Genomic DNA, 25,073 nt, shown 5'->3' on the forward strand with positions numbered 1-25,073 from the left:
TCCTTCTCGTGAGATCTTATCAACTTGGTAGGTTTATAGCTTGGACTGGCCGGACTGTGGACATTAGTGTCCTAGGTGTGACCCCAATGGTGATGAAATTGATGTCAAATTTAATGATAAACACTTTGGAGATTCTGCGCTGGAGTTTGGAGGAGCGATAAAGCTTGTGATAAGATGGATGCAACTAAGAATACAAAAAAGTAACGTATAAGGGGACCTGGCCATTGTATGCAATGTCGCTTAGACCAGACAGTAGGTGAGGAAGTCTGCACATAACTCATAAACCTGAATGGGGGCTCCGAATGTCAAGGAATCTGTAGAACGGCGAAGGCGATATTATCATCCCTCAAATATCAGGAAATGCAACACAAAGGCAGTAAAGAGGAAACGGGTGTCCAGGCCAAAAGCGATGGAAAGACAATACAATGTTGACAAGATGGATTGGAGGGATTCCATATAAAAGGTAGAACATTTGCCAATGAAAATGAGTCCCAAACAAAAGCGCCAAGTGACCTTGAAAGTCACTCAAGGCGAAAATATATTCCTTATTGGGATATCTATGGAGATCAAACTTTACGCAACTTAATGATGGAAGCAATTCCAAGAGAGAGAGATCTTGTAGATAAAATATGTAGCGAGAGGAGGGGCAACACGGTGGCTCAGTGGTTAGCACTGGAGTCCTGGGTTCGAATCCCGCCAGGAACAACATCAGCAAGGAGTTTGTATGTTCTCCCCATGTTTGCGTGGATTTCCTCCCATTCTACAAAGACATACGGATAGGGAAAAAAAATGTACATTGTGATCCCTATACAGAGCAGCTTCTTCACGTGTTTGCGGCGCCCCCTGTGTGACTTGTGGCAGACGAGGCTTCTTAATTCTTTCTTTCAGCAATGCTTTTCTTCTTGTGCCCTATTCACACTTCACTTTCACTTTATTTATTACAGCAAAGCCCAGAAGTCCGGTGATAACGAATGTGACCAAAGGAGAAAATAATACCCTACATATCAAATGGGATGTGTCACCCTATCACCGCAATATGGTATTTCAGGTGACCATTGATAATTTGGAGGATCCATTCAAGGTGCAGCCTACTGATAATAAGGTAATAATAATAATAATACTATATATCATTCACAGTATAAGATCTTCTATAGGTTTCCCAGCATGCATTACTACCTGATATTCCGTCACTGAATGTCTGACTCGTCACATACAGGACCGATGCCAATTGTATGTCTTAAAGGGATTATAGATTTTGATGACCTTTCCTTAGGATACAGCTGGTCTTCAATATCAGATCTTTGGGGGGTTGACCATAAGCGCTCCCGCCTATGAGCTGTCCTATGTGTAATGAGTGTGTCTGGATGGGGGCAAAGGGAATAGATGGTAAACCTGGCGTGGTCTCAGAACGGATCTCGTGGGTCTATTCTGTGTGTTCAGTTTGGCCTCGGCTACTGCTGCTGTGAATGGCAGATCGGTGCAGGTGCTGGCCATCAGACTGCCACCGATCCGATAGTAATAACTTCTCAGTTATGGTTACAGACTGACACAAAGAATACATGATGAATATTTCGTCATTGAAGCCAATTTATTTTCTTAATAAAAAACCCATTTGGGAGGTTTCCGCTTTCATAGGAGACATTTCTAAAACCAATGGATGAAATTACAGTCAGGTTCTAAGCGTCTGATTCCACAACATGGAGAAGCGACAGAACTTGTGTCAGGGCCTGTAGGACCGAGCTGGAAGGGGCTAAACGATGTGCAGTGTCAGGACGCCGGTCAGCTCTGGATTACTCCGGTGAACTGTAGGAGGAGCTTAGTCATAAAGATTCCCACGCATGATGGCGACTGACTGGGGTAGGGAACACAACTTTAGAACTGCGCCTCTCCAATGAGACTTCTCCTGCCCCGATACAACCTATAGCACCAGAATGGCGCACATCTCAAAAAAAGGAAGATATGTTGCTATTCTTCTCCTACCTTTAGATGTCTTCTCTGCGCCGCCGTTTGGTGGAAATCCCGGTTTTCATCTGTATGCAAATGAGTTCCCTCGCAGCACTGGGGGCGGTCCTCAGTGCTCAATCAGAACTGGGGGCGTTCCCAATGCTGCAAGAGAACTCCCCAGTGCTGCCTCCATCTTTGCCTGAAACGGCCTCTGTCCGCGTCTTCTTCAAACTTCTACGCATGCGCAGTCGGCTCCGCCATGGTGCCCTGGGCAATGCCCTTAGGACTATCCCAAAGCCAAATGCCTTGGGGGATGCAGAGGCCGCCCGAACCACTGACTCTAATCCAAAGCATATTGTGGGATTAAAACTTCATCCATGGGCAGGAGAGCAAACAATCCAGTAACTGCGCAGCCGCGTCTCCTTACTACATAGTGACATATAGTTTTGTATAACTTTTGTTCCTCTTGTATTTATTAAAATCTGTTGTTTTTAGGAGTCACACACTCAGATGACTATAACGATCCCTAATACTGATCACACATTGAGGATCAAAGTGCGGGCTCAGTTCTCTAAGGCTGTTGCTAATGCTAAATATTGGAGCGACTGGAGTGAAGAATGGATCATCCCAGGTAGCGTGCAAGGGAACTGTATGTGTATAATATAGAGATTACAGGAATAAGCATGGCGCCTACATCTCGCTAGTAAGTCGCCCCTGTGTGTTCACCTTAAATACAATTAACAAGTTTAACACCAACACCCCGAGTAGGAACTTGAGCGAGAAGGAAGACATGGCGGACGTGTCTTGTGCTCAGAATGAAACTTCTTCCTATTTTATAGGCAAAGCCAAAAATAAAACCCCTCTGCTGCTGCTGATCCTGATCCCGGCCGTCGTGGTTGTGGCCCTGGTCGTCCTGCTCATCTTCCTGAAAAGGTAAAACCAGCTTCTAGTTCGGCGTCACCGCCCCTGACGTGTCCCGTGTAGTGCAGACCTGGAATTCCCATGAAATGTCAATTCTGGAGTTATTTCACCAAGAAATCTATGGCTAAGTTGACAACTGGGTGTTACCGTTCCTTCTTGCCAAATAGGGGGGTGTCACCGTCAGCACAGATTGGAAGGTGTCGGAGTATATAGGACACACCCACAACTGGTAACACCCACTTGTCAATTTAGTTATAAACTTCTAATAATAAGAGAAGACACCACCGAGCTCTGAGGACAGAGGATCCTGAAAGGTTATGTTGGGGGTCAGTTCGTCACTAAGCCGACATCTTAGGGAGGTGACAAGTTCTCTTTAAGATCCAATCTAAGAAGTAATGTGCTAAGTATAAGTATATCATCCTGTCTCTGCATGGAGATGTCATTGTGCACAGTGCATGTGTGTGTGTGAGCAAATTTACATGTAAAGACGAGCAGGGTCGGACTGGCCCGCCGGAGCACCGGGGGATGCCCCGGTGGGCCCCCGGGCCCGGACTATACTACTAATCATTTTAGCATAGGCAGGGGCCCGATCGGGCCCCTAATCACCCCATTGATGATCGGGCCCCTGCCTATGCTAAAATGATTTCAATCGGGCCCCTGCCCATGTCAGAGGAGGATTAGGGGAGGCGCTTAGGGCCCCTCCCCTAATCCAAAGAACCAGCGCAAGGAGAGCTACCGATCTCCTTGCGCTTGTTCAGCCATCTACGTATCAGCGTAGGCGGCGTCATCACGCCGCCTACGCTGATACACAGACGTCTGACAGAAGAGGATGCGGCAGCAGCGGGAGCAGCAGCAGCGCGCGGTCGGTCGGTAAGTATAATAACTTTTTTTTTTTTTTTATAATAGGCCGCTGCCTGCTGGAGTATCTACCAGCAGGCAGCGGCCTATTTACCAACCCGGACCTGCTCACTGCCGCCCCCTCTTCCCCTTGTACTTTAGGCCGCGGCGAGCGGTAGTGAATAGGCCCGGGCCAGGCCGCGATCCCACTGCCGCTAATATTATACTCAGGGGTCTTTTCAGACCCCCGAGTATAATAATCGGGGCCCCAGGGGAGGTGAGGGAACATAATAAACACTGTTACTCACCTCTCCGGGATCCGGTGTTACTCCTAGCTGGCTTCGGGGCTATATGTTAATGCCCAGACGTCACGTGGTCTGGAATATTACCATATAGGCCCGAAGCCTGTTCTAGCAGTAACATATAGGCCTGAAGCCTGTGGTAGTAGTAATAACCTGTTACTGCGAGCACAAGCTTTGGGCCTGTATGGTAACAGGCTGTTACTGCTACCACAGGCTTTAGGCCTATATGTTACTGCTAGTACAGGCTTTGGGCCTATATGGTAATATCCCAGGCCACGTGACGTCTGACACATTACCATATAGGCCCAAAGCCTCCTAGGAGTAACATCAGATCCCGGAGAGGTGAGTAACAGTATTTATTATGTTCTCTCACCTCCCCTGGGGCTCCGATTATTATACTCAGGGTCTGAAAAGACCCCCGAGTATAATAATAGTTCATGGGTGTGCAACTGTGGGGCATAATAGAGCTTGAAAGGTCCACTGTGGCCCCTGTAACCTCTATTATGCCCTACAGTGGCCCCCCTGCAACCTCTATTATGCCCCACAGTCTATTGTGCCACTGTGGGGCATAATATAGTCTGCAGGGGCTGCTGTGATATATATACATATATATATATATATATATATATATATATATATATATATATTTATATATATATACATATATATATATATATATATATATATATATATATATATATATATATATATATATATATATGGTCTGGATGTGTGGAGAAGTGAGGAGTCAAAGATGTCTGTGTTTCAAACTTTACAGAGTCAAGTCACAGCTGGAAGAAGTGGTCATGGCGGTCCAAAGGGAAGAGACGGGAAATGTGGGAAGACGTCTCCTGTGAGTATTACTGCACAAAATATTACTGCATTGTATTTATTGTAATGTTGTGATTTATTGTAATGGTACTGCTAGCACCCCCAATCCCCCCGCTGTCTGAGGTGGACAATCGAAAGATGCCCCCAAATCTTTCAATTACTACAACTCCCAGCAGCTCCAGATGCCCTGGAACTGTTGAGAGTAGTAGTCCACCCACCCCATAGATAATGTCCCACTCTATTGTTATGCTGGTGCCCTTTTCTAGAGCTCCAGCATAACAATATCCAAGTTTCAGAAACGCTGAGGACTTAGGGTATGTTCACACATCAGTATGCCATCCGTCCGTTTGAATTCAGTTTGACACTTCAGAAGGGACTGATACACATACTGATCTCTACTCTGGTTACAATTGCTACTTTTAATCCCCTTATCTGTCCTCTAGGGGTCGGAGAGCGTTTGCTATCAGTATACAATCAGTATGTGCATCAGTCCGTTTTGAAGTGTCAAACTGAATTCAAACGGACGGATGGCATACTGATGTGTGAACATACCCTTATCTGGCTGAAAATGGCTGACACCTGGCGGACCTCATTATGTTAATGAGGTCTGCCACTGTCTGTGTGTAACCGCCATTTTAATAGTCCACCTCTCCGTCATTCTGGTCCCATTGTGGACCTGTATGACGGAGAGCTTGCCGCTGTTGTGAACCTAGCATAAGGCTATGGCTACACTATAACTTCTGTCATACAACCAAAGATGTGTCGCCCTGTGATTCTTTCACTCATGTTAGTGAATGGAGTCACATTGCAACCTGAGGGACCCAATGCGACTCCATTCACTAATGTGAAAGAGTCCCAAAGGGACACTGCGATCTTTGGTTGCATGAAGGAAGTAGTAGTGTAGCCATAGCTGTTTTGCACACTGTATTGTGCGTGAAATTGCACTTTAAACGAGTATAATGGCAAAAACTGGACGGGCGATATTACATATGGCAGTAGGGTGGGCCCCTGGAGATAATCCCACTGGTGGGCCCTAGGCACCCCAGTCCGACCCTGAAGACGAGTGTAATGATGTGCACTTACTCATGAGCTTGTATGAGACAGGAGTATGGAGTGTATTACTATATCTCTTATATACACATTTGTATCTGTGTGTGCGCATGAATTTGTGCGCACGCATGTGTATGTATGTGTGTGCATATGTATGTTTGTGTATGTATGTGTATATATATGTGTGTGTGTGTATGTGTGTGTGTATGTATGTGTGTATGTGTGCGCATGTATATGTATGTATGTGTATATGTATGTATGTATATGTATGTATGTATGTATGTGTATATGTATGTGTATATGTGTGTGTGTGCATGTATATGTATGTATGTGTATATGTGTGTGTGTGCATGTATATGTATGTATGTATGTGTATATGTGTGTGTGTGTGCATGTATATGTATGTATGTGTATATGTGTGTGTGTGCATGTATATGTATGTATGTATGTATGTGTATATGTGTGTGTGTGCATGTATATGTATGTATGTATGTATGTGTATATGTGCATGTATATGTATGTATGTATGTGCGTCTGTGTGCGCTTGATGCCGCCCTTTACTCTCAGCAGCCTGGGAGACCTGCCCGGACTTATTCGCCATACATAGTGCTGCAGCTTTCGGGCTCCAGACAGTGACAGACCCCTTTATGCCCGTTGCCCTGTTTACAGGCTGTGAATTTTTGCTATTACAGACACTGTATGAATCTTTGTATAATTTGTGCTGATATGTTCTGACTATTAATCATCTGACATTTCCATAGAATGAAAATTTTGATTTGGCCTTCAATCCCTCACCCAGGAAAGATGTTCCAGAATGATCTGCAGGTAAGTGTCCATTGTACCGACCTCATGGAGTGTCCTTATCTATCCCCTTATAGTGGGGGGATATTCAGATGAGCGTGCCATGTTCTCATCCCTGACTACATGGCCAAGTGGATTCCACGTTACAGATCCCTTATAGACTTGTGACGTCAGCCCTAGCGCGTTCTTTCTTCTCTCAGATCAGTCACATGTCAATTCATCCTTTCATATCTATAGACAGCAGCGAAACAACAGATGATGAATTCTGCCGTGTGAATGAGGTTATAAGACGAATACTTTCCATGTAACGTGCACTGAAATGACCGATACCGTTTGTCACCAGAGCCCGGCCCCGCCGGTAGAGAGGGGGTAATGTCTCCTGAATCCTACAGTGGCTTCCCCTTGTCACACTGCGCCTCAGGGTCCAAGATATTGCAAATCATCTCTTTGGAGCAATGAAGGCTTTGCTTCTTATCCTTTTCGAGCAATGGTAACGCCCTCATTGCTCCAAAGAGCTCATATGGACAAAAAAAAAGGGGGGATCTCTCAGCAATGGCGGCGCCAAGAGGAAATCACTGACTGATGGAGGTGACCCTAAACTATCGGCAGGGCCGTTACATTGGGTTCTGGTGACAACTCCCTTTAAGCATGAAGGAATAAGAGATGGATGAACCGCACAAGATTCGTTTCAACAAATATTTGTAGGGTTCAGCCCTCTGTCCTCTGCCAGTCCCCCTCTCGTTCCTCCTGGAAATTTATAAATAAGTGAACAAGACCAATATAAGGTTATAGTAACAAATAGATTTGTGCAAGATATTTGGCTGATTCAGTCCCTTGTATAAGGGGGCGTCAGTGATGTATAAGAGGACGTCAGGGATGTGTAAGGGGGCGTCAGCGATGTGTAAGGGGGCGTCGGCAATGTGTAAGAGTACATCAGTGATGTATAAGGGGACATCAGCGATGTATAAGAGTATGTCAGTGATGTGTAAGGGGGCGTCAGCGATGTGTAAGAGTACGTCAGCGATGTATAAGAGTATGTCGGCGATGTATAAGGGGACGTCAGCGATGTATAAGAGTATGTCGGCGATGTATAAGGGGACGTCGGCGATGTATAAGGGGACGTCAGCGATGTATAAGAGTATGTCGGCGATGTATAAGAGTATGTCGGCGATGTATAAGAGTATGTCGGCGATGTATAAGGGGACGTCAGCGATGTATAAGAGTATGTCGGCGATGTATAAGAGTATGTCAGTGATGTGTAAGGGGACGTCAGCGATGTATAAGAGTATGTCGGCGATGTATAAGGGGACGTCAGCGATGTATAAGAGTATGTCGGCGATGTATAAGGGGACGTCAGCGATGTATAAGAGTATGTCGGCGATGTATAAGGGGACGTCGGCGATGTATAAGGGGACGTCAGCGATGTATAAGAGTATGTCGGCGATGTATAAGAGTATGTCGGCGATGTATAAGAGTATGTCGGCGATGTATAAGGGGACGTCAGCGATGTATAAGAGTATGTCGGCGATGTATAAGAGTATGTCAGTGATGTGTAAGGGGACGTCAGTGATGTATAAGGGGGCGTCAGTGATGTGTAAGGGGACGTCAGCGATGTATAAGAGTATGTCGGCGATGTATAAGGGGACGTCAGCGATGTATAAGAGTATGTCGGCGATGTATAAGGGGACGTCAGTGATGTGTAAGGGACTGAATAAAACAATACCCACAATAAAAGGACGTTAATCCGGTTTTCATTTTCTCTCACCAGCAATGGCTAAGGAGTGAACGGCCGGCAACCGTCTGTCCGAAACCAGAGGAGGAGCAGATAAGTCCATTGGCTTTGCTCAAGGCTTGATCCCGATTCCTTCTTCCATCTGGACATATTTTCGTTACTTCTTTAGATGAAGTGAAAAATCCGACAACTTGTTAATATTTCATACAGGAGCCATCGGAGCGAAGGCACAGACCTCATTGTGGATTACTGTATTGGTGGTGACGGCGGATACATGTCCTACCACTAGTATCACACTGGAATCAGCTTGTGTATACAGTGTATATATATATATATACTCATTGACTTGTATATTTAGTGCTCCTATAGGAGCTACTGTAACACAATAACGCATTATAGGGGTCAGGTCAGGCAGAGGTCACCTGACGACCCCTGTCCACCTCTAGCATCTATAATGGGTATGTGAGGATCAGAACTGGACCTTGGACCATTCATAGACGGGCGTCCGCTGTGGCAAATCAAGTTTTCCTTTATGGCGCGTGCCCAGACCTGGGGAAGACATGGTGCCTGGATGTATTATGGGAAGAAAGCAAGGTATGATGGAAGGGCAATGCTCGGCTGAGAAACTCCGTCCCGTCTTTCAGGTGCTTGTTACATTGACCACCTACCGAAACATTGTTACAGATCAAGACAAGACCTTTATACCTTAAGAATAATTCCCAGTGACCTGGACACAATGCAAACATTATTAGGGACGGTTGGAGGAACAGGCCCAAGGATCCAAGGTGCTGGCCTTCAAAGTCTCCATAGCTCAAGCTGAAAAACAAGTCTGATCCAAGATGGCCTCACATCACAACTTCTAGGATCTGCTGCTAACATCTCCGTGTCACAGGACACCTTCAGAAATCTTGTGGCATCCAACAGGATTTCACTTTTTTTTTGGAATGGTCAGTTTTAGCCCACCATCACCTTACGATAGGATCAGTCTTGCAGATCCTAAGACCTAACCATAATGCATGTCAAAAAGCAAAGACTGAAGATGGAGATGAGATGGATGGAGGGAGTAGTGGTGGGTTTTATCTCTATTGCACAACTCTAGTTACTGGGGAGCGTTATTACTTGTCAGCGGGACACTGGGATGGCATATTACTTGTATGGGGGGGAATTATTATCTGGCAGGGGGTCAATGAGGGAGCACGATATACTATGTGGGGCCACTAAGGGAGATTGCTGATGGTAATATGTGAATTTTTGGACAGGATGATGTCACTTTGAGGCTGCATTCACATGGTGCAATTCTGATGTCACAATTCCACCAAAACGGCAACAGAATTTCGTTCAATTTCAGGTAAGTTTTAGGACAGTTTACTGTAGAAGACGTCTTATAATGCAGGTCTTGTATCTGTCCACACGCTGGTCCTTGTATATGACACATCACAGTCAGTCCAGGGTGTTCTAAGGAATAACTTACATGGTTAGACCGGTTGCGAGTCGCCGCTTATCTCCTTACCTCACCTTAAGGCCGTATTATACCGGAAGGAACAATGTGCAGCGACTCTTCCGACCCCATTCAGAGGCAGGGATTGTTGCCGGGTTAGCGGGTATGATGTGCTGTGTATATAGTATATCCTGCGGGTGCACATAGGTCAGCTGAGCGGCGGCCATATTGTGCTCTGTATATCGTCCAGTCTAATACGGCCTTTACTAAACCCAGGGATGATATTTTTGTATATAGTGTAGAGATTATTATGTAATGTCGGATCTACTATCATCAATATCATATATTCCATAATCCGACCTGATGAAGGTAATAGTACATCCCACAAATACTCCCTTCTACGTAACGTGTCCTGGTGTCCATTGTGCTGGCAGTGCAGCCATGACCTCTATCCCGTATTGATGGCCCATCCATTCCTTATATCTGTTTGGTTGATGTCAGACATTTGGGATCTTTACCAAGCTGCTGTTTGAAGAAGCGTTCAGGTCTCCGAGTACCAAGCAGAGCCCCCCCCCCCCCATACGTTGCATCAGCCATTCACAAGTGATGAATGAATGTGCCGATCAGCTGGTCTGCGGCGGTCCTGGGTACTGGACATCCACCAATAAGATATTGATGACCTATCACCATTATGTAAGTCATGGAAAACACTCATAGGGTGACGCCCCCCCCCCCCCCCCCCCCCCCCCTCAATGTATCGCAGTGTTTTCCTCTATTATACCTATAGAAATGCCGGCCGTTTCCCCATAGGTATAATTGACATGCTGCGATTTCCAAAACCGCAACATTTATGGAAATCGCCGTGTGTCTGCTACACGTATATGTGGCTGGGAGTCACTAGAGTCTCCTCCGCTTTGTAAGATGCTGCAGCATTTATAGCAGTCGGGGCCTCGGCATTACAAGGGATGATTCTGTTATTCTCTCATCAGTATTGTGATTTTTGTGTGTTTTTCATTGTGTTGCTTATAAAATGATATTAAAAGAATTCCCCGGTGAAGTTGTGCTGTCGTTATACGTAATGCAGAATGTCCTAAGTGCACAAGGCGTCCGTGACAAACGCAGGAAGTGGACGGAGGAGACGGGAGAATGTCCCCGGCCGCAGGAGATGGCCCCTGACCTCCAGCAAGTCACTGACCAGTCACTATGTTCATGCACAAGGTGGGGGAGGGTAACGCTGAAAAGCAGGAAATTAAAGCAATTGAGAATCTCTGATAAAGAAACAAACTGCGGCCTCAGACTAGACCGGCACCAGATGTGTCACAGGAGCTCACACTCTCTTATGATACATCGGGGGCATTCAAGCACCTCTTGGGTTAGTTCTCTCAAAAAAGTGCTAAAAAATTCTGCCACATTTTATTCCACACAACATAGCATCTTTTCTTCCCTCCATAATGTGCCCATCCCATAGACCAGGGGTAAGGAACGTGCAGCTGTTGCAAAACTACAACTCCCAGCATGCATACTTGTTCTGCTGTTCTTGGAAGTGAATGGAGCATGCTGGGAGTTGTAGTTTCACAGCAGCTGGAGATCCGAGGTTCCCTACCGTGGCCTTATAGATTTATACAGAAAATTCAGCCAATATTACCGTATTTAGTGATTCTCTTCTATCTGAATCCTTCTCCTCTGCCAGGTCCCGTCACTCGCACTCTGACTAGATACAATGTACACGAGTCAGTAACAGACAGTAACTTTGTATCAGGGACAGTTACACATACTCTCCACAGGGGGGTGACAAAGCGCAGAAGAGCAGACACTTCCTGTCACACAGATATGACCCCAAGGACTATTACACCCCATTATCACCCCCCTACACCCGCCCATACCCACATGGCCCAAACAAGACCCCCAGGACTATTCTACCTGCAGATATAGGAGCAGGTTTGCTCAACAATGAAAAAAAACTTCCCTATCGGTCACTAAATGTTCAGTAAAAGACATGAATAGCATAGTACCGCACATTTTTATTATACCTATTTAATTTATCCCATATAAAACAATGATCTGTATATTATTCTGACGTCTCCTATGACACTCGCAGCGCACGCTTACAGAGAGGCCCGATCCCCTTGTCAGGGCTCATCTCTGCACATCCGTCAGTACCTCACAATAGGGGGAGTCTATCAGCAGGTGGGTGAGGGTCAACTCCATCCAATGGATCCCCTGGTGAATGGCAACTGCCTAGAGATCTCTGGTGGTTATCAATATGCAAATGAGCTGTTTGGATCAGTGAGGGCGCCCCCTGTGCTGCAGAGAGGTAAGTGACAACGCCTGATTTGCGCCAAAGAGCTAATTTGCATATAGAAAAAAAACTAATATAGCACTGATTCATCGATCGAGTCCTTGGCGTGCCCGGATCTGATGGCCTAACACTCCTTCAGCTTCTAGCTATTCCTCCCTACCCCGCATATACACAGGTATGTATTCAGCCCTACAGCCGAGGGTGCATGTTCCGAATACGCAGAAGGGAGCTTACCGTTTGTAGGGGGCGCACTTTAACTCCTAATGGACAAGACCAGTTTTGGCCCTCAGAATACAATTGTCCTGAATTATGCAACTTTACTTTCAGGACAAAATTCTGTACCCACCTTCAGTATATGGGGGTTTGTTATGGGGGATGGGGCTCAGATGTTAGGTCACCTCTAAATCTCATAAGATGCCAAAAAGTTAAATGATAAAATTCAGGCCGCCACTAGGGGGAGCTCATCGAAGACAGATTTATAATTAGGTTTCCCATTAAGTTACACCAGATGAAGAACACAATATATTATTATATATACTATATACACTTATATTACACAATCCACCCATTATATATAAAAATAAAAATGATATTAAACAGTCCTGAGGAAGCGATTGCTGCGATACCTGATTCCATGGGAAACTTCTTCACCTTAGATAAATAAATAATATTATTTCAGGTCACAGAAACTTTCACTTCTAGTCGCCCTGTCGGCCCCGGGTCTCCTGACCTCACTTTGTACTAGAACGCTCCACTCGCTCCTGATCATGGCCGAGCTGGAACGCAGGACTTCCATTAGTTTGCTTCTCCGGCATTCGTGTCCACCCTGGATCTATTTAGCGCCAACATCCCGCTCCAGTCAGGCTTTTGTAGGACATTGTTGGTGCCATTTTGCAAGAGCGACACAGACGCCCCCTGCACACGAGCTCTTGTAACGTAGGAAGAGCACGGATGTCGCGGCTGGATGTGGCGACCAATCCACTTCTTTGTAGTGGTAACTCTTTCAGATAATGATTCCGATGAGACTTCCGTGGTCGTGACTATTCCTCTACAGTAGCAGTATACAGTACAACATGAATCCCAGGCCTCCTTGTCCCGGTTTGACAACGGTCACGCGGTGCGGCAGCGATCCATCACAACGCCTGTGTTTAATGTTCAGCTGACGTAAGGTGTAAACAACCGGACGGGAATAGAAATCGTTGACCTTGAAGTCTTCTTACGCTGGAGAAGACGACGGCTGAGTTTCTAGTAAAGACACCACACACACTTCCTCTCTCTTCGGCTCGTTGTAGACAGATTTCCCATATTGTAGCCAATGCTGCAGAGAGAAGGAAGGAAACCAATGAAGGAATAGACACAAGTTAGTGTATGAAGTAGTGACATCACAATAAAGGACGTATAACCTTACAGTTAGGACAAGGGATACGTGCACCAAGTAGGAGACGGATTACAAAGTGTCACATGATACGTCAATATCTTAAGAAGCAGACGGCAGCCTATGGAAGATTCCCAGGCTCGTCTTGTATTGGCTTCTATTACAGGCTAGCACGCACTTGGAAAAAGTTTAGGCAGGTGTGAAAAAAGCTACAGCACAGTCGTGTCCGTCACCCCGGCACATTCACTATGATCATGTAGATGGAGGGCAGTTCTATAGGACAAGGATTACTTGCTTTGTATTAATGCTGATAGGGTAGGCATGATGTAATGCACTCGTATAAACCCTGTATGGCACATGTTACATGCAGACTAGAGATGAGCGAACACTATTCGAAACAGCCGTTCCGAATAGCACGCTCCCATAGAAATGAATGGACATAGTCGGTGGCCGGTCGCTTAACCCCCCGCGTGCCGGCCGCTTCCATTCATTTCTATGGGAGCGTGCTATTCGGAACGGCCGGATATCACTGATCTGTCATTGCACTGGTATCATCCAGCAGCGGGAGAAGGACAAATAAGGATTAGATATATCGGACGTCAGCGGCGCACAGCGAGATCATGTTGGCAGGGAAATGGCTCTTTTAGTATTTACCCTCCTCATACAGAGTTATAAGCGCTGCACGGTACGTCAGAGCCAGCAAGACTAACGTGAGCAGACGCACTGAACCGTTCCAGCAAGATAACTGCATGTAAACACGTTAGGAACGTTTGCAGAGATTTCAGACGGACATGAAATGTATACAGTATATCTAGGCAGGATAATGTGACTGACAGGAAGATATGAATCAGATCCATGTGTGAGTCTGCACTGGTGCAATATTGTTAATAAAAGTATATGAGAACGTTTTATCGATTTATAGGCAAATTGGTTTAGGGCAGTGATATTTATGGGAACCCTATAAGACAAGCATTACCTACACCAGTCTCAGTTCCCTGCTTATGTCAGGTTCGCCTCAATTATTAAGAAGCTCCAACCTTGTAATGGAACCATGTGAGGAAAGTGGTCCCGACTATGAGACCCCCAACCTCTATAGTATCCTGATAGTCTAACAGGACATTTATAGAGAAGGCTATCTTCACGGAAGAATGAAATTAAGACAGGGTGTCCACTTCCCAAATATGAATAATCTAATAAATAACATTACAGTAATATTATATATATATATATATATATATATATATATATATATATATATATATATATATATATATATATATATATATATATATACACTAGCTGGTACCCACGACTTGGTCTGCGGTGATTGTAGCAGTGGGTATATACAGGCGCGGGTAAGGTTTTCGTAGTGTGTATAAGGTATGGGATATGAAATGTAACTTTGTATCTTGTTGTTGCTGTAATTCAGAGAATACGTGAGACTTTTGTGTTGCAGTTACTTTGTATTAGAGCTGCTATATATACGGTGTTGTGAGAAACTTTACATAGTGACTTTGGGACAGAAGTATTTGAAGTTAACCCTTTCCCGCCGATGGCATTTTTTGATTTTCGTTTTTGACTCCCCTCCTTCTAAACCCCATAACTTTTTTATTTCTCCGCTCCCAGAGTCATATGAGGTCTTAATTTTTGCGGGACAAACTTTTCTTCATGATGCCGCCATTATTTATTCTATATAATGTACTGGGAAGCAGGGAAAACATTCAAAATGGGGTGGATTTCAAGAAAAAATGCATTTCTGCGACTTTCTTACGGGCTTTGGTTTTACGGCGTTCACTGTGCAACCAAAATGACATGTCCCCTGTATTCTGTGTTTCGGTACGGTTCCGGGGATACCAAATTTATATGGTTTTATTTACATTTTGACCCCTTAAAAACAAATCCAAAACTGTTAAAAAAATTTTTTTTTGAAAAGTCGCCATATTCTGACAGCCGTAACTTTTTTATACGTCAGTGTACGGGGATGTATAGGGCGTCTTTTTTGCGGGGTCAGGTGTACTTTGTAGTTCTACCATTTTCGGGAAATGTTATTGCTTTGATCACTTTTTATTCAAATTTTTATCAGAATCAAAACAGTGAAAAAATGGCGGTTTGGCACTTTTGACCATTTTTCCCGCTACGGCGTTTACCGAAGAGGAAAAATATTTGTATAGCTTTGTAGAGCGGGCGATTTCGGACATGGGGATACCTAACATGTATGTGTTTCACAGTTTTTAACTACTTTTATATGTGTTCTAGGGAAAGGGGGGTGATTTGAATTTTTAATCCTTTTTATGTTTTTTTATATTTTTTTTAAACTTTTTTTTTTGCATTTATTAGACCGCCTAGGTGTATTGACATGGGTGGGCGGTGTCGCGGATTGTCAGAGTGGTGGGGGTTGGCAAACATGGCTGCTCCGGAGCGTTAAAGAGAGCCTCCTGGAGTATCGGTACGGTGAGGGGCAAAGTGATAAAGTATATGTATATGTGATTGTGTGGGGTTAGGGGCGAGGCTGCAGAGGGCAATAGGAATTTTGTGGCTTGCTATAGTCCAAAGTGTGTGAGATTGCAGAGATGGTGGTGTGAGTTTGGGTTTTGTGGGGGTCCTGGCACAAACGTATGTGCGCTATTGTGACGAAAAGTAGCCTATTGCGCAATGGGGTGTATTAACTATGTTTGTGGAAAATTTCAGCCAAATCGGTCGAGCGGGTTTTGCATGATTGACTAACAAACATCCGAACACACAAACCCAAAAACATCCAAACTCACAAACTTTCACATTTATAATATTAATAGGATCTAATAAATAACATTACAATATTATTATTCTATATATATATCCTCCCACGATGATTGTAACAAGAAGTATCAGCAACAAAAGGAAACCACCAGTGAAACGCTGACTTACCTGAAAGTCCTTTGATATTACTGTACTGGGGTCAGGGATTCGGGGACAAAGAAGAAGCAGCAATCTAAAAAATAAAATATAAAATGTATATAATGGAGACATTACACAAAAAACTACAACGATCTTTAGTGGGAGCTTCATGCAGATGATGACTTGGTTGCATTAGGACAATGATCGGAAGCCTTTGGGCCTCAAAGCAAACTCTATACAAGAGTAAAGACTCAGGTTTTTTATGAATCACAGCTGGATTGGAAACAAAGAGAGACCAGAACCGTCTGTCCTGTGCAGGTTTTGGTTTCTAAAATTGCATCGGAAAAATCTGAACAGGGGTCCCTGCTATCGCACATCATTGTAATGGGATAGAATTATATTACTGCATCGTCCATGGATCTGAGTTGGAAGACGTCTGTGCGGGTTATGTGTCATGTTATGGATCAGCGCTCATAGACGTCTCCTTGAGATTGCGATCCATTGAGTACAGGTCATTGGCGGTCTGGACATTGGTTACGATCACCCACCCTTTATATAAGTTGTGCCTAATATTGTACAACCCACCCAAGGCGATGCTCCTTATACCCATCGTCATACGCTCGGTTGGTGTGTGAGCTTTACCTTCTCAGGTTGATAAGCAGAAGGACCGTAGCCACGAGGACCACTAATGAAACCAGGAGAAGGACCACTATCAATTGGGTTCTCCCGTCCTCCTCAGCTGGAAAAGAAGAAATGACGAGGTCAGTCAAATAAGACAGACAGGACCGCTCTCAACCACAACGTGCGCGCATCGATTTTTCAATATAACTTATTAGGAAATCGGTTCACATGGATTCTAATTCTGAACCAAAAAGAACACAAACCTCGAAACCTGGTCATTGTATTGTGTTCATTGTCTTATCTGTATAAGGGTGAATTACGATACAATGGGACACATATGTGCCATGAGGTTGTAGGACGTTCCCGATCCCATAGAGTCACATTGGGGCTCGCCCCCTTTTGTCCATGCGCTACAAGGTGAAGAATAGCGGGATATTTGTCTGTACCTTGCAATGTCTTTTCCTCGCTCCATTCGCTCCAGGTGACATTTCTGCTTCCTTGGCGCGGATTGGGTGTGGAACAGGTCACGTATTCAGGTAGGGCCACCCGAACCTTAACGGAGTACGTACTATCCCGCAATACATTGGGAAATTCCTTACTGGTTCCTACAACCTAAAAATATAAGAATCAGAAGATACACACGTAAAGATCTAAGGTTGGAACATGAAAGTTATTTTTTATATTATAAATATCCATTGAAAGATTTTCTTTGGTCGATTTTTCTAAACTTATAGTGAAATGAAGACACTTCGTGGTGGCAGAGTTGGACTCAGGCTTGAGAATGAACATGAAATGGTCGGAAGCGTCTCAGGAATGTCACATACTTATGAATGTATCAGAATGGACCTCACGTAAAAGGTTACAATGTATTTTCTCCTCTTTCATTGTGTCCTTATTCCCCAAAAATTTGCAAGTTCCTTCTTTTCAGTTGGGTCATGTGATCTCATTCTGAGCTGCCTCTCTGTTCTGTGTGGTCAGAACTTCCTTTATACGTGGACAGTGCCAAGGTCTCTGGGAAAAGGGAGGGTGTGAAGGATCTCGCCTTACCAAGATGCTCGGCACTACCTGAGATCACCTTTCTTAACCCTCCACTCGCCAGTGAGTGTCTGAGCTCATAGGGTAATATGTAGAGATGAGCGAGTACTAGTTGAAACGGGAGTCTCTAGTAATATGATACGGGCTTTATAAATTTCATACACCGAGTGGGTCGGTCGTGGCCACTAACATAGGCAGAAATACATATCAGTGACTATCAAGCAAATACAGCTAAAAGTACAATACAATACAGAAAATAAAATGGGAATAAAAGAGCAGAAAAGATAGAATACCAAAGTTATGTTCTGGTTCGCTGGGACCTCCCTCCCACGTAGCCCCCTCCCCCCTCCTTCTTTCATGGCCTGGGAAAGAAGGATGTTTTCCTAGGTGCTGGGAGAGATGTGTGTCTGGAGGTAAACTTAGGGTCACTAGGTCCCCCTCCCTCTGTGTACATCTGCCGTCCAGGGGCGATAAACTAGAAAGGGCCATCTCCCATGGTATACACAGGAAACCAATGAAGTGAATTGACCCCCAATGTAAACACAACATAGACTGTCCCCAAAGCAGACAAAGATGGCCCTGTCCCTAGCAGCTCCTGTCATGTTGTCCTACGGCATCACAGGATTAACAGCAGAGCACAGAGAATCTACAAAATCAAGGTGGTGAATGTTCAAGAGTGGACAGAACAGGGTGTTGCAGGGATAGAAGTGCAAGTATATACCTAGAGGAGGTACAAAGTGTGATAGACAATTAGGTGAGGGTGCAGTGATATCAATAGATTTTGCTGGATTGCTTGATCTTTGACAAGGATTTTTGGAGGTTTCATAACAATTTGTGCCATTTACAATCCTCCAGGGATCAGACTATTATATAAAACAAGTCACATCAAACCTTTTTTGTACTTTTTAGAGATAAACATTGATGTCGTACCTCGTGGGTGCTGTCGCTGCTCGATACTTGATATTTCAGCTCCGGCATTATATCGGACACGTTCCAGCTGACAAACACACTCTCATTTTGGGTTCGTTTTATCTCCGTTATGACGGGGGCTTTTAGTTTTGCTGAAAACAATTTTATTTATTACAAAAATATAAATATTTCGCAACAACGGTGTAAGAAAGCGACACGACCGTAGCTGCGCTCCGAATATCACCCGCAACGCTAGGTTATGCTGTCCTACTATTATTCCTCCTAGAAATGAATTAATACATTGACAACTGGGTGTTCCCATTCCCCTTGTTATAGAAGTGTATTGGCAATTTATGAATACATTTCTATGAAGAGTTAAAGAGGAATGGCAGAGAGGTCTAAGACGATATTCTCAAAATCTGTAATTAGACGGAAGAATTTACTAAAACAGACAAGTCGGGATTGTGGGCAGGTCCTGCATAAGCGCTAATATTCCCCATGCACAGACACAGAATGAGCAGAATGGACACTCGGAGCGGAACGTATTGGAAGCCGCCATGGATGTGAATGTATAACGGAAGCCACCGCATTGCAAACTTGGCCCCATATCTGGAGCGCACTTGGTCGTGTTTCCCAATGTCCCTGCTACCATATAGTTCTACACAAAATCTACAAAATCCAGAATTATCCTCTGGAGTCCAAGCAGTTTGGCTATGGAGAAGCGGGTCAGTCATCTGCACTGGCTTCATCTACGGCCGCCATGTCGCCTTTATAGTATCCATTTGGTTTGCTGCTACGTTGTATGATCAGCAAGACTCACCGATGCTAGAGACGCAGGCAGTGAAATAAATATAGGGTTTGATGTTGTGCGCTCGGTCCGTCACCACTGCCACCAGCCTTAGGTCACCATCAGACGCCTCTAATCGGAATCGGCAGCCAACTGGGATTCCATTGTGATAGGTGTAATCCTGGCAGGGATCTCCTCCATCCAGCAAGTCAGCAAATCTGAAATACAGAACATAGATAAATTAAATTGGGTTACTGCTCATACTCTATAGCCCGAAAATTTCCTCTACTCCATGTTGGATAGCCACCAAAATAACATAACCTCAAACTGATGGAACGTAAAATACATTGACTTTGGCACACAACCACCTGATACGGAGCCATACTGTTCAGGGAACAACATTAAGATAAGGCCACACGTAACAAAACTTGCATTTTACTTGCAATTTATTTTATGGGGTGGAGCTAAAGGGCCCCCTGGAGGTCCAGGGCCTGGCAGTGACTGATTTCTGTGCCCCTTATAGCCCTGTTCCTAATCATTGAGAATACGCTACTTTCCATCCCACTTACGGTGTCGGCTGCTTGTTTTCTACTTGAGGACATGAATCTTCTTTACTGAGCCTGCACGGAAACAGAAAGAGTTACGGCAGATATTAAAGAGGAGACATCTATCATGGGCTCTCTGCGCTTGTCCACCGTATACAGGGACTCGGCTGCTAAAGGAAAATCTTAAGCATTGGAAATATGACTTGGATAAACATACTAATGCGTCTTCATCAGTGGTTCGGTGCGTTTTCTATTTTTCATGCACCTTGTTATGACAGCTGTATTCTCAGACTGCACGCGGCTCCATAATACGGCCACAGATGATCAGAGGTTTCATAGATCTATAGTTTTCCTATAAACCCTGAAATGAGTTATCTTTTTGACATGAAATAAATGTATAAGCGGCCATTTTCTTGTGGCCCGGGCGTGCGCAGTCAGCTCTGCCTGAGGCCTAGAAGATTGAAACCGAGGACGGAAGAAAATGCAGGAAGATGGAGGCGGCGCTGGAGAGTTCTCTCACAGCATTGGGGACGCCCCCAGTGCTGTTTGAGCACTAAGGACCGCCCCCAGTGCTGCGAGAGAACTCATTTGCATACCAATGAAAACCAGGATTTCTACCGATCAGCGGCGTGGAGAAGACATCTAAAGGTAGGAGAAGAATAGCCTTCCTTAAGGCTATTCCTACGTGTTTGTCTGAAAAAAAGGAATCCAATGATAGGATCCCTTTAAGCCTGTATTTTGTTTTGTTCATTTGGTGCCTGCAGTCGAGGTTTATTGGTTTTCCTGTTTTTTTTTTCTAAATAAACCAGTTTGCTGCACATTGTGTGTCCCTGTCTTCACTCTTTGGGTCTGCACCACTGCGGCTACCGAGCCAACATCCCCACATATGATCAGACCAATCTTAGGGAGCCTTCACATAGAGTAAATGCACTTGTATTTTTGCAAAATACACATGTGAAAATAAGACTCCCATTGACTTCAATGACATTTTACAGGCGTATTTTTACACGTGTAAAAAATATAATTGAAGTCAATGGGAGTCTTATTTTTACATGTGTATTTTGCAAAAATACAAGTGCATTTACTCCGTGTGAAGGCTCCCTTAAAGGTGACTAACACATTGAGGTGAGCAAGGGAATCACAAAAGCCAAACCACTAGTCTACTGTCTACAGGGGACGGTCCACGACTCTTAGATGTCACAAGTGAAGCATCGACAGAAGAAGACATGACAATAGAAGCAAATCGGGACTTGTAGTGGAAGGATCAGACGACTCTGGTGCAGGATCAGCTGGCAGAGACGGACAAATTCTGATTCTGATTTGTACAGCTGTTAATTTGCTGCTAGCCCTGCCGTGGTGTGCAATATATTCCATGCGGCCTTTATTCTCTATGAGCCTCAGTTCCTTCACTGCAGTCAGTAGTTGGGTGATACAATGCATCAAATATTCAGATGTAGCGGAGATAACCCAACTTTCTACAGCGGGATACATTGCTACAACTTGATGAATTATCACAGAAACCACCAAAGGTCAATAAAAAGAAATGTCTCGCCATTGGTTTCTGTTGTCTTCTGTCACAGGACATCACATTGTGGTAATTTATCCGATGCAAGAAAATCTCTGCTAAGTCACAAATATCCTAAATGACCTACCAGTAATGTAAGCTGTAATTTACATTGGGCGGGGTGACTTCTCCGGGATGCCATGTGCAATCGACATATTCCTTGTAGTGCCAGACACATGTCATATTCTTCACCATAGTTCTTGGGTCACCTGTAAATCCGTGCAAAACCATGTTCACATTATTTCTGCAGCAATGCATTACTAGACTAGACATGAAGCAAATATAGAATACAGAAGTAAACTTTTATATTATTTCATACATCCATCTCTGTAATAGACTTTAGGCAGGAAAAGTGCCCGAGTCTTCACTTATTTGCCCATTTCAGATCTGTACAATAGAAGTGTATGGAGAAGGAGAGAGCGCTGAACACAGAGATATCAGCAATATATAGAGTGACTTTTCACAACTCCACTAGGTTATCATGAATTACAATGTAACCTTCTATAGTAACACGTACAAGGAGCGCTGCTTTGGGCAGGTATGAGCTACATCTTATTTCGATAACGTCTTACCCGTGGTCAGCGCAGATGTGAAGGTCTTCACCAGACTCGTCCTGTTGCCACATTCAGTGGAAGCCTCTAAGGTGATGTCTTTGTTTAAATCAATTCTATTATCGATCAGTTGGATATAATAGAGGTTTGTATCCTTCTCTCCAGGCCGCTGAAACATATTAGCAGAAAACAAGGAACTATAAGAAACATCTTACTTCTGGAGGAATCCATATCTTATAAAGGAAAGGTAGGGGGTCCGGAGACTCCCAGGACACGTTATTGGAACCACAGGCAGAACCCTGGGTCACTCCGTCCTCTCTGGTAATGTACTTGTGCTATGGGGGAGGCTGACGATAGGAAAGTTTGTGGCAACAATACAAGCTGTGCAGGATCCATGCACTTACATAAGAGTATACAGTATGTCTGCATGCGTGCCTATTAGGCAGACCCAAGGGCCGTATCTGTAGATTTTGCAAATTTTTCTCAACCCTTTATATTTTAATTTTCTCATTTTTCAGAACAAACCACAGAGAAGGTTGTACAGCTGCGTCTGCAGGATTTTACCATCAACACCCAATTGTAAAGTGCTGGCGAATAACATTAGTAAGTGATATATAAGTCGTTAAATCATAAAATCAAAGGGGGTTTCTGGCTCTTAGTGGATGTTTGATACTGAAAGCTCCTCCACCCATTGCATAGCCTGTAGGGGAGTGATTCCCGGGAACTCCAGCTCCCTCTTATGACATGAACAGGAGCAGACGGCACAAGCGTCACATCCAATGGAGCTGATGTGAGTGTAGTCCGGGTGCTGGATCCCGCACAACATGTACTGAGGACCTGTCCTGTGCAGAGATCAGCAGTATGATCGATCGATCTATCTATCTATCTATCTCCTATCTATCTATCCATCTATCTCCTATCTATCTATCTATCTATCTATCTATCTATCTATCTATCTCCTATCTATCTATCCATCTATCTCCTATCTATCTATCTATCTATCTATCTATCTATCTATCTATCCATCTATCTCCTATCTATCTATCTATCTATCTATCTATCTATCTCTTATCTATCTATCCATCTATCCATCCATCTATCTCCTATCTATCTATCTATCTATCTATCTATCTATCTATCTCTTATCTATCTATCTATCTCTTATCTATCTATCTATCTATCTATCTATCTCCTATCTATCTATCTATCTATCTATCTCTTATCTATCTATCTCTTATCTATCTATCTATCTCTTATCTATCTATCTATCTATCTATCTATCTATCTATCTATCTATCTCTTATCTATCTATCTATCTCTTATCTATCTATCTATCTCTTATCTATCTATCTATCTATCTATCTATCTCCTATCTATCTATCTCTTATCTATCTATCTATCTCTTATCTATCTATCTATCTATCTATCTAATCTATCTATCTATCTATCTATCTATCTATCCATCCATCTATCTCCTATCTATCTCCTATCTATCTCCTATCTATCTATCTCCTATCTATCTATCTCCTATCTGTCTATCTATCTATCTCCTATCTATCTCTTATCTATCTATCTATCTATCTATCTATCTATCTCCTATCTATCTATCTATCTCCTATCTATCTATCTATCTCCTATCTATCTATCTATCTATCTATCTATCTATCTATCTCCTATCTATCTATCTATCTATCTCCTATCTATCTATCTCCTATCTATCTATCTATCTATCTATCTATCTATCTATCTATCTATCTATCTATCTATCTCCTATCTATCTCCTATCTATCTATCTCCTATCTATCTATCTCCTATCTATCTCCTATCTATCTATCTATCTATCTATCTATCTATCTATCTATCTATCTATCTATCTAGGGATTAAAATAAATGACTTACCATGCGTGCCATCTGTATTTCGGTTTTGTACCGTAGTAAGCACTGCGCGGTGCTATTTGTTGGCGTCCACTTCCAAAACAGACAAAACATATTGTACATCCCAAATGTTATGTTGGATGGAGGATAAAGTCGTCCTGTCATAAGAACAAAAAAAAAATTGTCAAAAAGTTATAAAAGTTCAATAAGCACATTTCTTACCAAAGCAGCAGAGGCTGCCTAAGACGTATACTCTCTATATACAGAGATGGCGGTCACTACCTATTTTGCTTTGGCTACTACTAGGAAAATTAAGTTGCCATCTTGATAATGTATAGCAGAGAACTTTATTTTAATTTCTTCAGAAGATCTGTGTTGTATCCGATCCAGCATGCCAGATACAATTTATAATAAACTTGTGAATAAGTCAGTCTAGGTTCACACTTGCGTTTGGGTTTTCAATCTGTGGGTCCATTTGGGAACCCGAAAAATGGAAACCCAATCCGCTTACAAAGTAATGGGGTCTGCTGGGTTTCTGCCCGGTGGCGTGCGTTACTTTTCTCTTTGCATTTTTCAAGCGGATTCGGAGACAGAAACCCGGAACAGAATTGAAGCGCTGGCGTGACCCGGCCTAGCAAACAGGACATCTATTCTCAGGACTTTCTGCAGCTGCGCTTCTTGCGGAGATTCCTGCAGCTTCCCTTTCCATTCGTTCATCTACAGGAGGGTTTGGTGGGTTTATACTCGGGGATCATAAATGTAAGCACAAAGGAGAACATGCA

General features: G+C 43.8%; 2 protein-coding genes across 3 annotated transcripts in view; one reads left to right on the forward strand and one right to left on the reverse strand.

Moving 5' to 3' along the window:
• IL13RA1 (interleukin 13 receptor subunit alpha 1) overlaps window positions 1-10,559 on the forward strand; it is a 35,414-nt gene extending 24,855 nt beyond the window's left edge. The window contains exons 7-12 of one of the 2 annotated variants that reach the window (XM_075260819.1): window positions 945-1,102; window positions 2,440-2,575; window positions 2,784-2,877; window positions 4,783-4,857; window positions 6,647-6,710; window positions 8,455-10,559. In XM_075260819.1, the coding sequence (XP_075116920.1) occupies window positions 945-1,102; window positions 2,440-2,575; window positions 2,784-2,877; window positions 4,783-4,857; window positions 6,647-6,710; window positions 8,455-8,541 (614 nt within the window). In that variant the 3' untranslated portion in view covers window positions 8,542-10,559. The remainder of the gene's footprint in view (window positions 1-944; window positions 1,103-2,439; window positions 2,576-2,783; window positions 2,878-4,782; window positions 4,858-6,646; window positions 6,711-8,454) is intronic. The other variant, XM_075260820.1, reaches the window with a different exon arrangement.
• Window positions 10,560-11,950: 1,391 nt separating this feature from the next.
• The window catches only part of LOC142185624 (interleukin-13 receptor subunit alpha-1-like), a 29,951-nt gene continuing 16,828 nt past the window's right edge, over window positions 11,951-25,073 (reverse strand). Inside the window, exons 2-11 of the mRNA XM_075261049.1 lie at window positions 24,316-24,449; window positions 22,438-22,585; window positions 21,954-22,074; window positions 20,326-20,376; window positions 19,790-19,974; window positions 18,991-19,121; window positions 17,472-17,637; window positions 17,047-17,143; window positions 16,435-16,498; window positions 11,951-13,473 (exon numbers count right to left, since the gene is read on the reverse strand). Of these exons, the coding sequence (XP_075117150.1) occupies window positions 13,372-13,473; window positions 16,435-16,498; window positions 17,047-17,143; window positions 17,472-17,637; window positions 18,991-19,121; window positions 19,790-19,974; window positions 20,326-20,376; window positions 21,954-22,074; window positions 22,438-22,585; window positions 24,316-24,449 (1,199 nt within the window). The 3' untranslated portion in view covers window positions 11,951-13,371. The remainder of the gene's footprint in view (window positions 13,474-16,434; window positions 16,499-17,046; window positions 17,144-17,471; window positions 17,638-18,990; window positions 19,122-19,789; window positions 19,975-20,325; window positions 20,377-21,953; window positions 22,075-22,437; window positions 22,586-24,315; window positions 24,450-25,073) is intronic.

This window comes from Leptodactylus fuscus, chromosome 11 (assembly GCF_031893055.1).
Source record: "Leptodactylus fuscus isolate aLepFus1 chromosome 11, aLepFus1.hap2, whole genome shotgun sequence".
NCBI lineage: Eukaryota > Metazoa > Chordata > Amphibia > Anura > Leptodactylidae > Leptodactylus > Leptodactylus fuscus.